General features: G+C 43.1%; 1 protein-coding gene across 1 annotated transcript in view; it reads left to right on the top strand.

The window, feature by feature from the left end:
• Positions 1–14,185, top strand: part of LOC310991931 (coiled-coil domain-containing protein 60-like) — a gene marked incomplete at its 5' end in the record, with an annotated part of 40,974 nt that overhangs the window by 14,915 nt on the left and 11,874 nt on the right. The window contains 3 exons of the mRNA XM_083979859.1: positions 7,610–7,714; positions 9,958–10,045; positions 12,938–13,118. Coding sequence (XP_083835985.1) covers positions 7,610–7,714; positions 9,958–10,045; positions 12,938–13,118 — 374 coding nt within the window. The remainder of the gene's footprint in view (positions 1–7,609; positions 7,715–9,957; positions 10,046–12,937; positions 13,119–14,185) is intronic.

The following is a 14,185-nucleotide window of genomic DNA, read 5'->3' on the forward strand; positions in this document are numbered from 1 at the left end:
TCACACAGTAGTATTATACTCTGTATATGAATAAAGAGGCATCATACAGCTCCAGGAAACCAAAGACCACCATTATGAGCTTTCCTTCCCTCTTCGTCCTCTCTTTCCCTCTATCTTCTTTTCTCTTTCATTTCCTTCTGCTTTGGGAATCCCGGTCTGCTCATTTGCATAAAGTTGAGTTAGATTAAAGCAGAAGTGAGTGATATATTTGTGTTAATATAAGTCTTAAATAGTTATATCTTCCGACAGCAATCACTTACATAGAGTGTTTGGACTGAAACACGGGTCTCTCAGTCCCTCTGCTCTGCTCTGAGCCGAAGAGAAAACATTTATCGTATCCTACAGTTTTTATCCAATGAGGAGAGAGAACGGCATGCAGGGCTGTGTGTGCAGCCAAGGAACGCCGTGAATGTGGTGACGTAGCGACGAGGACTGTTATGGTGCGTTCAAGGAAACTCGTATTTTTCCGACCGTGAAGTGGTACCAGTTCGATCTGGTACGAGTTCACCGGTCAGAAGTTACGAGTGGCCGTTATAGTGACTTTCACAGGTAAAACAGGTCGGAAAAACACGAGTGGGTTGCCTGGAACGCTACAAAGTCGTAAGTTGTGACTTGAAGCTGTAATTTACGATTTCAAAAGCCTGCCTGGAACGCAGCATTAGCGAAAACGACCGGATCACTCACTTCTGCTTTAATTATGTTCATTTTGTCTTCTCAAATATATTAGTTATATTTTTCTTGTGTTCAGACAATTGAAATCAAGAGTGATGTTACCTGCTTGAGAGTTTCGACTGTGACTCCAGTCTTCCTCAGAAGCGTCATCCGACGTGTTACTGACGTGTCATTACCGTACCGACCAGCTGATAAATGACACGTCAGTAACACGTCGGATGACGCTTCTGAGGAAGACTGGAGTCACAGTCGAAACTCTCAAGCAGGTAACATCACTCTTGATTTCAATTGTCTGAACACAAGAAAAATATAACTAATAAAGTTGAGTTTCTTTCAACTTCAAATCGATGCTCTGGATGCTCTCAATTGCGACGCTCGCCACCGCCACCACGACAGACGCCCTTTGACGCCTGCGCTCTCGATTTTGGTGTGAATACAGAGTCATGCAGGTGAGCTGGCTGCCTAACTGTACATTCACACCAAAAGCTGCCAAAGAGGCAAAATCGCCCGATCGATGCGCTCAGACAAGACGGCAAAATATTTTTAGCCGCTTTGGTCGCTCTTCACCTCACTGACGTCAGAGTTCGATTGCGCTGGTCATTTGAAGGAGCAGGACACATGGAAGGACACCTCTCTTCTGACGGGTTGCAGCCGAACCGCGTCATCGCTAATTACCATAAAGGTAACCAAGACTCAACCTCTTGTCTGGTGAAGCTTTGGACGCTTTGACTGCCGGCATTTTTAAAGCTTTTGGTGTGAACGCACAGTAAGTAGACTTTTTGGGCTCCGTCCTGCACTGATGTGAAGTGGAAGGAGGTGAGGATTTTCCACACTCAAATGACCGTTCTCAGGTAAATGTTCTTTGTTGCTGTTATAGGCTCCACCACAGAGCCTGAGCTCTCTCCTGGTCGGTGTATGATGCATTCACATACCACCTCATACCTCTGTTTTTTGTCTTGTGGAGGCGGCCTAAGTAAAGTTTTGCTTCCAATTTCTCTCATGGACAGAGCAGGTGGAGATGGAGTCATGCAGAAACTCACTCCTGAGCAGCTTCAAAAAGCACTGGTGCGTTTGTTCATTTCAGTGAGAGACACATAAGAAATGCAGCTGCTTTGCTTCGTCCTTCCGCCTGACAGGCTCGGTATATAACCTTCAAACATCCAGTGCTCATACAATGTTGGGCTGTACTTCACCACATGCAGCTTGCTGGTAGAGCTGATGTAGTGTCGAGGTAAAGCTGAGCTGCAGGCTGTGTTTTCCTTCATGCAGGAAGGACTTAAGGTGATTACATAGTAGGACATGTCAAGGCTGTGACCTTCAAAATGCATCAGGAGTGTCAAAATGTCTCACAATCAATTCTGGCTCATGTGTAGATGAGGACACAGATTGCAATGTATTTTCACAGTAAAGAAAGAGGTGAGGTGTCTGAAAAGCATCTGATTTTAAGGAATCAATGCTCTTATTCCAACCTTGGCTGACAGTCAGTGTTCAGATGTTCGGTTCATGTCAAAGAGATGTGTTACTACACCTCAGCAAACATCAAACAAAGAAAAACAAACAGGCAGATTGCTGAATATTTAAAGCAAAAACATCTGACAATGACAGATACGCCTGATGCTTTCATTTTGTATTTCTTTCATACGCCAGGCTCCTTTGATGCCGTGTGAACCGGAGCTAACCTCTCTGAAAAAACGTGTCAGAAAAAGTTTTTCCTGACAAATCTGCCTTGTTAGAAACTCGGGCGTTGTCTGACAATAAGCGCACGCTCAAAAACCGAGCTTCACAAAAGCAAAAAAAAAAAGAATCGAGGGTTTGTTTTTTTTTCTTGCTCAGCGATTGTTATGAATCGCTTTGATCTCATGCTGCAGACTGAGGATTTGATGGCAGCACGGCCTACAATCCACAAGGACTATAGCTTTTGAACAAATACAGTACACAAAGTCCATATCGCACGTTATGTCATCACAAGTGTAATGTGGTTGAGAGTGATTAAATAGCAAAGCAGGGGTATTTCAGCTCCCACACCTGCTAAAGAGCAGAGGTGTGTTTGCACCGAAGTTGCTCGAACTGTCAACATTACAGACCAGTGCAATAATGGAACTGACACTTTATTATAAATATTCATTGTACTGTATTCCCTTTGAATCACTGAAAGAAATATCAGCCTTAGAGACCATAGAGGTTTGGAACAAGGACAGCATTTATAAGTAAGATATAAATATTGAATGGTTTAGAAACACATTATAATGAAAATGTGATCAGATCAGTCTCTGTCAATACTGCCCATGAAGCTGTGTATGTATAATATGGATTAGTACACTCACAATATATATGTTAGAAGTTTCTATCCCATTCATTTACAGCTTTAAACTGGCCTGTGGTGATTTGTACTTGTGCATCAATAGTAAGTAAATACTGAAGTTTGCAACAGCTACATATACAATATATAAACTGTATAAACATCTTTCATCACCACAAATGAGAATGGGTAAATGATGCATTGGCATTTTGAATTATTCCCAACTCATAATGAGTCACAGCTGCTTTTTTAAAATCTTAAATTTTAATAAAATTACCATCTGCATGCAATTTGTCATGTGCGTGTCTAGTTTTCTGAATGCAGACAAAACCTACAATGGCATTTTGTAATCTTGTTTATTTCATTTCACTTATCAGAACTGAACATTGTTATCTTTGTAAAAGTTTTTCAGGTGTATTATATATGGTATGACGTGAGCGCTGAGTGTGTGTCCCCAACATGATATGCAAACAAAATAGAGGCCCATTCATTAAAAAAAACACAACAAAGAGATATTAAAGAAAAAAAACACGCAATGTCTAGGCGAAGAGAATTTGTACCAATACTGTATACTGTATATGTCATAAAGTCTTGGAATTATCAGTCCCAATTCAAACGTTTATTTTTTTTACAGGGCTCAAGTCTCTGTGAATTACTCTCTAGCAGTTTGCCGTTGGACATTACAGATTATATTGTACCGTAGTGTGTTGTAAAGCATGTATTAATCATGCATATACTAATAATGAATGCTAAATAGGAGAGTAGGGACTCAGGCGCTCCCTCATCCTCACAGATGTAGGAATCCTCCGTCATTTACATTTGTCTGCGCTCGGCTCCACGGGGACAGATTTTCACTCTACAGCCTGTTGTTTATTATACATCATCTCCAACTCAACATGCATTCCCTCTGACGCTGCTTTATTGCCGCTACCAGAACACAGCCTTGTTTTCTGGCAAGGCCTGTGGAAAATAACAACCCCTGTTCAAAGGCTGTTACCTGACATCTGACAGATCCTAATCTAGCAGACCATCCACCTGGCGGACAAAACGGCCTCGTCGATAATGAAAAGAGCTCTCAGCGACCCGGGGCAGCGACATTTTTGTGCACAGGAGGTGGGGCGGGCAGAATTCATATCAGGTTTGATGGGTTAGGAGAGATCACGGGGGAATGGATGTGGTCATAAAGCCTGGAAGCGTGAGAGTGTCGGGGTGACAGACGGCACCGCTTGACTGCAGGTGACAGTGTAACCAAGCTTTTAGAGAGATGTTTAGCATCCGTCGCCTCCACTGCGTCTCTTCTTTCTAAGAGCCGGTCCCTTGTGTCATTGTTTTCATCCACTTATTTCACCCTCAGTGGACTCTTTGACTGGAATTGTTGGGTATGATTGGCTTTCCCATGCAGTTGTTGGTTTTGGCAATGGGAGGGGGGCACCTCACCATTGACTGTAATGCTGTTTAACTGACCAGAGTTAGAGACTTTTCATAAAGCACAATAACTACAGTGGGGATTTATCATGTTGGCACTGATGCAGTACTTCAGATAGTCTATCTATCTTCGTTGAGAGTGGGAATATCTAACAGCTACGCCTGTGTTGCATAGTCTGTTGAGTGGTGTGTTCACATTATGCAAATGTTTTCAGCAATACTCAAACCTAGAGAAATGTGTAATTTTATTCATGGGTACAGTTTCTTTGATCTCCCTCTGCGTGCGTCGTCGTTGTAATTGCCGGCCTCGACTGGTGACACCCGAGCCACATTAAAGAGGAACTATGCAAGATATTTACTTTAATTAAACAGCTTCGAAGTAATTGTGATGGTTAAATGACTTGTTGGCTCAAAAACAACCTTACCAGATCAGCGCCTCCGACCCAGTGTCCCAGATCTCACCTCGAGAGAAACATGGACTGCTTGATGGCACCACGACACAAACACGTCCGGGAATCTGTAATCTCTTGTTAAGGTTATCTACCGCGGTAGAGATCACTCCACTACGGATTGCCTTCTCATCAGCTTTGTTGAAAACAAATGCACATTTCTAGGGGAAAACTGTAGGGGGAGCTCTGTAGAGAAAAAAGCAACCGGAGTTGCATAATTCCCCTTTGAGAAACATTTTTCAGTCTGGATATCAACCATGTGTTTGAACCAGATGAAGAGTTATAAGTTAGCAGAGAAACAACCTAAACAAACGTTAGACAGCTCAGCTCTGAGGTGTCCTGTGTCCACTATACTAAGTTAAACTACCTTTTTCAGTGTTTCTACTGGTTTTATTCTCTGCTGTTATGGAGAGGACATTTCTGTGCTCCTGGTAGAGTTAGGCTGCAGAGGGTTTGTAGCCACATCAACAACCAGGCTTCAGAAGCGAATGGGAAGTCGAGGACAGGCCGTCAGGTTGCTATCAGAACCTGCAGAGCGAAGCAGCAACTGGATTTGGCTGAAGAGGAAGGATCACAACTGGGCTGCAAAATGACGAAGAAGAGGGGTAATGGTGGAGGGGAGCACACCTGGGATGCCAGGTGTCACCGTTGAGCTTTCTGGAGGTGTTGTGGGTCTATCAACAAAACACCAACGAAGGAGGGTGCCTACCTGATGATCCCAATAAAGTCTTTACCCCATCAACTTGATATCAAAAAGGTGCTGATTAATCTTGGGATTGTAATATCAAGTCCTATGAGCTCTGTTGTGGCTTTCCTTCATGGTGTCAAAGCCACATGAGAGGCAGAAAGGTAGGAATGAAAAACGAGATATATCTGTCTTCAAAAACAAAAATTTACTAAAAGAAAAATCAAAAAAATTTCCATCACTCCCTTTCACAGCTCTCATGTCCAACTGGAGCTGTCAGTGACATAATCCCAAAACAATTCAATTCTAGCACTCTAGATATACAAAAAAAAAGATATTCATAAATTCTGGCTCTTACAAGCTCAATTGTGATTCAGTTGTTTTGTTCATAAATTATCAGAGAAACAAAGGCTCGCAGCAGTTTCCGTTCTGATGTCTGCGCCACAGCTCCAGCAAAACACTGACTGTAACTGTGAAGCTGTTTTAGTCTGTGTTTTACATTTCATCAAACACCATCTTGTAGTATTGTGTTGTTTAGCAGCAGAAGTTACCAATTGTTGTTTTATTCCAGAGATACCTATACGGACAAGTAAAATCTTTGACATTCAAGCCCTAACACACAACCACAACCACACACTCACCACAGAACAAAATGACCACAGTCGATATATCAGTCAGTCAGACACCCAACAATAGAAAAACAAACATAACTGAGAAAAACCACAAGTCAAAAAATGAATCAAGTGTCACTGTAGTCAATAATTTGAACAACGTGTTGGTGTTCAAGGGAAAATATTGGCTTCATATAGAAAAACATTTCTGACATTTTAACTTCATATTATAAAATGACTTCTTTTCCCCTTTTTGTCCCTGCCTTTAAAGCTCCAGATAGAAACTGTGACGCCTCCATAGTAACCTGAGTGAGCTGTTCAGACACTGCAGCAGCAATGATGCACAGAACAACCAAAGTACTACAAAGTCTGACATTATTCTGCTCAGTGCACTTTCACTCATCCAAAAAAAAAAAAATAATAAAAAACTCTTTTCAAAATCTAGCATGAGTAATGAGCCAGCGCTCTGTCCGTCAGAGAATAGTGTTGTACAATAGATGTGAGTGTGTCACCTCTCTGAGCTGATGCTTCAACAGCAGTGGTTCTGACAGTCACTTGTCTTTGTCATTGATGAACTGTTACTGCATGTTTTTCCCACATGTCCTGTATTTTCACCTTCTGTTTAATATTAGTCAAGTAATTCGTATGGTATGGTATGGTATAAAGAGGGTTGAGCATTGAGAATTGAATGAACTGGTTCAAACTTTTTAATTCCTTTGCAATCGTTAAGAAGTTTTCATTTCGATTGCCCTAAACGGTTCCTAAACAGTTTCAATTTGTGCTTCGTCTTCGGTTGGCAGTCCGCCGACCAGCAGTAGAACAAGAAAAAGCTGGCGAAGTATTTTCTGCACTCACAGACCACCCATACAGAAAGAGCACACCCAAAGAACTCAGGTTAGCCTCCTAATTTACACCATGCAAACTTTTCTGACCCCTTCTCTTACAAGAATTGAAATTGAGAAAATTAGGGGCCGAAATCAAAACAGGGAATCAGATTCGCTACAATTAAAATGAAAGCCAACCCTACCAATCAACAGATCAATGGTCCTGTTTCCGTTGGAGCAAAATTAGCTTTCCTGTTTGTTCGGGTCTTTCATGTTTGTGCTATTCTCAAGATGTAAATAATTCAGATCCTCTGTGTTGACCCCCCCCCCCCCGGTCAAGGGCTGAGGTTAAGCCGATAAAGGAAAATGATGTTATACAACTGCTATTTATTCTGAAAAAGAAAATGTTGTGTACTGGTCTGTTCATAATTAATATTAATATTAAGGGTTTTTGTTTCCAGAGGCCTGGATCTGACTGGGTCGATAAAAATGTGTCATTTTTTTTGTTGTAGAGTCTTTTTTGCTTTTCTTTTACTTCAACTTCTGAATTTAGAATTACCATTATAAAGCACAGCGATGGATTCGTGCAGGCGAACAAATCGCCAGATAGATGCTGAAGCTCGTGTCTTTGTGTGCTGTTGCAGGGAGGTCATCTATCGCCAGCTCTGCTGTCTGAACTGGCTGCTCGAGGCGTTGACCCTGGACGGCTCCGGCAGAGTCGGCCCCCTCACTGCCTGCTGGGACCTCAAGTGAGTCTAAAGTCTAAGGTTATCATCATTTGCTTTTGAAGCTAAGATGGCTGTATGAGAATATACCAAATCACTCCACATCTTTAAAACTCATGGAAGGTTTGGCCAAAAAAAAAAAAAAAAAAAAGTGCTGTTCTTGAAAAGTAGAAAAGTAGAAAATCTAGGTCTCAGTGGAGTTTTTATGCCTCAGGGTTGGTGAGTCCATCCAGTATTTGTGAGTGTGACAGTAATGCCTTGAGAGAGTTTCTTCAGATTTTGGTACAAATATTCACTACAGGTCAAAGATTAGAATTTGGTGATCAATGGTCAAGGTCACCTTAACCTCCCAAAACACTGTTTCTGCTCTGTGAATGCGTTATCGCAGTAACTCCTCAAGGCAATCCCTTCGAATCTGGCACAAATGTCGATTTCGGTGGTCAAAGGTCGAGTCGCTGGCCTCACAAAGCACATCTCTGACCTCTTTGAATGTGATATGTCAAGACCGCCTAGAGGCAATTCCTACAGATTTGGCATTTGGCATTCACTTGGACTTGAAGATGAACAAAATACGTTTCACCTCAAATTCATAAACTGACAATGACACAGTTTAAAACTCCACTGTGACGTCATAATGTTCTGTTAAAACACCTCTGGTCTTTATTCATTGTTTGTAACTCAGGGAGGAGAGTTTTCCCACCACATTTCCTGCTCCAGAGGCACACAGTTTTAACTCTAGTTAAAACTTGACCCCTGCAACAGTAGATGTTTATGAATTAGTAATCCTTCAGTGATTTTAGACGCCGTGTGTGTCTTGACAGGATAATAACACATTCACGGTGAGCAGTCAGAGGACGACGCACGCACACAGAGCGTTAAGATGACGCCGGCGACCTGTTTCAAACTCTCCATACATAATACATGAAGTGTCATTTACCATTTAAGAGCGATTCCGCTGCCTGGAGGCTCCAGTCCAGAGGGTAAAAAACACTGCGGCGTGAGTGACATCTCCATCAGCCAGCGGCTCATTACGGCGCTGACCTCCGCACGCTGACCGATGACTAACTTCTGTCAAATCCTCACTGTTTTGAAGCGGCGGGCAGGCGGGTTGGAGGGGTGGGGCCACCTGAAGAGACGTCATATCTGCTCTGTAGAGGAGGATGGAGGGGGTGGTGGTGGCGGTGATGAAGGGTGGCCGCGGTGATCAGGAGCTGCAGGCACCGGCTGACAGAGCTGGATGAAATATAAAGTCCAAAGCTCTGGAGGGAGTCCAGGCTTAGCAGGGAGATTGCATTCTTCCATCTTCCCTCCTTCACCACCCTCAGGTTGCCAGCTCCCGGGATATTGACCCACCGCGGGGAGTCGAGAGTTGAGAAAATGGAGAAAAAGTGCAGAAGTAGCCTCTGCGTGGTGCTTCTACTCATATGATTAACCCACAGAGCTGCAGCTGAAGACTACTTAAGTTCCTCAAAGGCAGCTGTTTCCAAGGTTCCGCCGTCTTTCCTTTACATCGCTCACACTTTATCTGGCCGTGATAGAGCTCTACGCTGATCTTTAAGGTTTCCCTCCTACACACCTTCTGTCGTGTCCCTTTTTCTGTTGCTTTTAATGGTACTTAGAGCGGCAAGGAGCATAATGATTTTAATGCTGCGGCTCCCTCACATGTCAGAGGAGACCTGGACCGGGAGAATAGATGGGTTCATAAAGTTTAAAGGCGACTGCGCCACATTGAGTCAAAATGGTTCCTCGAAGAGCGCGCTACGGAAATATTATTGCCTTGAATAATTGATAGAAACATGAAAAAGAAAAGGAAAGAAAGGAAAGACGGGAAGGAAAAGAGATACAAAAAGATTTTTTTTTTTGTACCCAGACGTCATCATGTTACAGCCTCCAGGGCCTTCAGTCAGCTTCAAATCCAATTTCCCAGAAAGTCTTAAGCTTTATGGGCCAAATGATCCAGCTGAGGTATTACTGTACAGGAAGACAAGGAGAGGATGAAATGAAACATTATCGCAAGGTTACGCCACCGCCGGGCCCTCCACCAGGCGAGCCGCTCTGATGTTGGGCATCAATCTAAGACACTGTAAGGTTTTTTTTAATCTTTTTTTTTTTTTATGATAAGGTGAATTATGTTTTCGATAATGGCTTGAGCGACTCTCGAGCTGCCTCTGCCTCGTAGGTCCATTCTGGACGAGCGGCGAAGTCGCAGAAGGTCGCAGGGGTGATCGGCGATTCACAACTGTCGTTTTCCCCATTCACATTCACAGGGACCCGGGCGGAGGCAGCGCCACGATGAAGACGCTGAGGAAAGAGAGAGCCGTTGAGAACAAATGGGAGCAGTTTGTGTCAACCAAGGTATTCATTACTCTTATTTACTATTTAAAGGGATAGTTCAACATTTTGGCAAATTGGCCCATTGCCATAATCCCTATAGTTATAATCCCTATACAACAGAGCATTACGAGACAGAGTTGTTTTCGAGGCAAAAGAGACTGCTTGCCATAAAACTGCCCCCACGGGAATGTGGTTTTGCATGAATTTACATCTAAAACAACTCCGTCTCGTAACGTTCCGTTATTATCTCATAGCGTGGTGAATGTGCAGGTCACAACTTGTCCACCAGAGCGTTTTGGAGTTGTTGGATTGTGTATTTGATGAGTTTGATGAGGGAAACCAAGAAATCCCATTAGCCTCCGTAGTGTAGCTCTTTTCACGGTTTGAGCTATTCCAGTCCAGATAGTGTCTCTGGCTACTCTCTCTCTCTTTATTTCCCTAATTGCATAAGAAATTCAAAACCAGTCATGAATTTGTCAGACTGTCTGAAGCCTGATGTTTCTTATTCAGAATATCAGATCACACCAAATCTGTGTCCACTTATTTTTCATTTAAACGTCTCCCTGAGCTCAGAAGCAGAAATGTCAGTAATATTTTTTGTAGCTTTTTGTAATTTTATATGATTGGAAGTGACTGTGTTAAATCGGCATGTAATATCGTCTCATATTCATCACTGGTCCCTGAACTGGATCAAATCAAAATCATATCATGGCAGATTTTGCGATGCCGGCAAACATCAAATTGTTGTCCATTAAATTGATATAATATTGCAGGTGTAACGTTCAGGCGTCCACACACACTTCCTCATCGTCTCTGTCTGTTCCCCCTGAGTCTCCTGAGTCGTCGACAAACTCTGATCTCAGCAGGAGGTCAGAGTTGGCCCAGAAGTTATCTTTCAAAGTCCTCTACATGCCTCGCTCTGCAGAAAGAGAGAAATCCTGAGCTCTGAGACACACACACACACACAAACACACACAGAAGGAAAGAAAAAAAGAAAGGTGTGGCGTATTTACTCATGCTTGAGCTCTGCACTTAATAAACTCTAAATCTTGATGCACATTTACACTCACTTAAACAGTCAAACATGCCAGCTCACACCCACAGACTAGGTCAATAAGCAAAAAGCATCGTCTTACACACACATTAACACACACACACACACACACACACACAGACATTTATTCCTGTGGGGATGGCAGTGTGTGGCAGTAGAGGACATTTGGAGAGCTGTTGCTGAAGTGTTGTGCTTCCCTCCACCCTGATAATTAGGCTGATGGGAGCATCACACACACTTAAGGCTCGGGTCTTTTCTGACAGACAGGCGGGAGAGAGGGAAGGGCATCGGGGAGGGAGGGAGGGAGGGAGGGAGAGACGTGTCTGGCTCCTCTCTCTGTTGCTCGTATGTGATCCTCGGTTGAGAGACGGGTCATACCTATGGGTGTGTGAGTGTCAGCTCGTCCGTACAGTACGTGCCGATGTGTGCGTTTGCATATGAGGATCAGATGTCCCCACGAGGAGCTGACGTGAATTATAAGACTCTGCGAAAATAGATTCTTATTTAAAAACTGTTATCATGGAACATTTCACCATTTCTGGGCTCGAGGTTGTTTTGTTTCTTTTCTTTTTTTTTCTTCTGTAATAAATAGCTGGCCGAACACAGATGGCGCGACGTCGCACTGAGACACTTGTCGCGTGGTGAAAATGGATCTTGATGCAAAAAAACAACAAAAATGTCTATATCAGCAGCACTGTTGGGTGCCAGTGATTTTAGTCAGTCCTGCAGAACTGACACGGACAACAGTGACAACAAGTACAGCCCCCAATGTACAGAACCATTTAACAGCTATCAGAGGCAGCTTGGATGCAATTATTGACAATAGACTGTAAATAAGTGAATGGGCTCAACTGTGCATAACTTTAAGCCTTAATTAAATATATACAGCTGAGTTACATAAAAATGAATCAGGCTGTAGACATGTCTATAAATTTGGGCATTTTAACATTGGAGTCTATGGGGATTGACTTCTTGTTGCAGCCTCTAGTGGTCAGTAGAGGAACTGCACTTTTTTTGGTATCTCCATTTTTTATCCTTGGATGTTTCCACTTATTATTGTAATAAATAAAAAGTGCAACCTGGGAAATGTAGGAAATGATAACCTGAAGTAGATGATGTGTTTTGGAGTAAAACGAGAAACTGAAATAAGTCAAAGAACATTTTTGCCACCACAAACTGATGGTAGCATCATAGAGCTGTGTAACATAATGAGAGTGATTGAAGGATGGATTTCCCTTTAAAGTCCAATCAAAAGCATGAAATTAAGATTATTATTGTTGCGTCTTTATTTGAACTCACTAGTCATTGAGGGCAAAGCCGTCATTTACAATGACATCAAGCGTAGGAACAATCACTCGACACAAACACATAGACAGCATGACAATAAAATCAATTAAAGCAGATATAAACAAAGTTAAAAGGTTGGGGATTAAGGATTTATCTTGCAGCTGCAGGGACATGGAGCAGAAACCAAGTCATTAGTCCTGGTGTAATGTTGCTCCAGACTAACATGGACGTAACATATGAAGGCAGCTTTCTAGTAATGGCCGTGTAAATACACAATTACATGTGTAAATCATGAGGATCAGAGCAGTAACTCCGCAACAGCAGCAGCTCCATACTAAATCTTCAATGGCAGAAAAGCTTTGTTGCACTGACCTCTATGGGCTGAAAGTCTGTTGCACTGATTTGTCACTCCTGTGTGTTTGTGTGTGTGTGTTTTGTACACCTCGGTGTGCTGGTTATTAAACACATGCCTCACCTTTATAAAAAACTCTGTTTAATTGAGTCACACATCTGCAGGATTCACCACAGCTCAAACTGAAATTCTTCTTCTTTTTTTAAAATCCCATTTAAAGCCTGGTAGAGTCCACACAAGACGTCCTCGCAGCTCCTCAGCTCGTCTCCACGCCCACCACACGTCCTCCGTCTCAACCCTCACCTTCACCACCGTGGGCAGCAGCGGCCGGTCCTCTCTGGTCCCACACCCAGAGGAGGATCCAGGAGCAGCAGAGAGGACGGACCGGCCTCCTTCAGAGTGTGAGTCGCCAAAAGTGGACACTTTAAAGTTTACAATGAGACATGTCCCTGTACATGAACAACACTTTAGACTTTATTGTCCCTTTAGGGCAGTGGTTCTGAAACTTTTTTACATCAAGGACCTCTAAATTGACACAAATTAGACCATGGACAAACACAAAGAAGTACACTAATATTTGTTCTGACACTGAATCACATTATTTTCTTACTGTGAGTTCACACCAAAAGCTTCCAAAGAGACAGAGTCGCCCGAGGTTGTGCTTCAGACAAGACAGCTTCCAAAATATTTTTAGCCACTTTTGGTCGCTTCACATCAAAGTTCGATGGTGCTGGTCATTTAAAGAAGCCGAAGGACACCTCTATTCTGACTGGTTGCCGCCGAACCGCGTCATAGCTAATTACCATAAAGTTAACCGAGACTCAACTTCTTGTCTGGTGACGCTTTGGAAGCGCGGCTGACGGCAGTCGACGCTTTGGTTGCTCAGGTCGCTCTCATTGAAAATGAATGACTTCTGGCGTTTTTGAAGCTTTGAAAGCTTTTGGTGTGAACGCACAGTTAGTCAATCTACGTTCAAATCAGGGCCGATGGCATAAACGTTTGGAAACAGTTTTTAGAGAAATATATAGAAAAAAAGTGGTAAAATTCTAGGAAAATGTTTTTATAATTCTAGAAAAAAAAAGTGGTAAAATTTCGAGAAAAAGTAGTGGACCCCCTTGAACTCTCTCAGGGACCCCTGGAGGTCCTTGGACCCCACTACCACTGCTTTAGGGAAATTCTTTCTCACAATACCTCTTCATTTCAAACTCCACCACGAGAGCAGAGCAGGACGGTAACACTGGGGCAACACATATTATACAACACATTAACCAATCCCCCCAAAAAGTCCACACTCTGGTCTGTTCATCGAGGCCTTTGGTTCAGGGTCGCTGTGACAGCCGGGATGAGGCGTTTACCAAAGCACCTTCTGCACCTCATCATCGCCCTCTATTGGCGCATTTCCACTAGCACGGCTCGGCTCGATACGGCTCGGCACGGCACGGCTCGGCTCGGTTTGGTTGTGTTTCCA

The sequence above is a fragment of the Trachurus trachurus genome (genome assembly GCF_905171665.1).
Source record: "Trachurus trachurus genome assembly, chromosome: 9".
In the NCBI taxonomy this organism is placed as follows: Eukaryota; Metazoa; Chordata; class Actinopteri; order Carangiformes; family Carangidae; genus Trachurus; species Trachurus trachurus.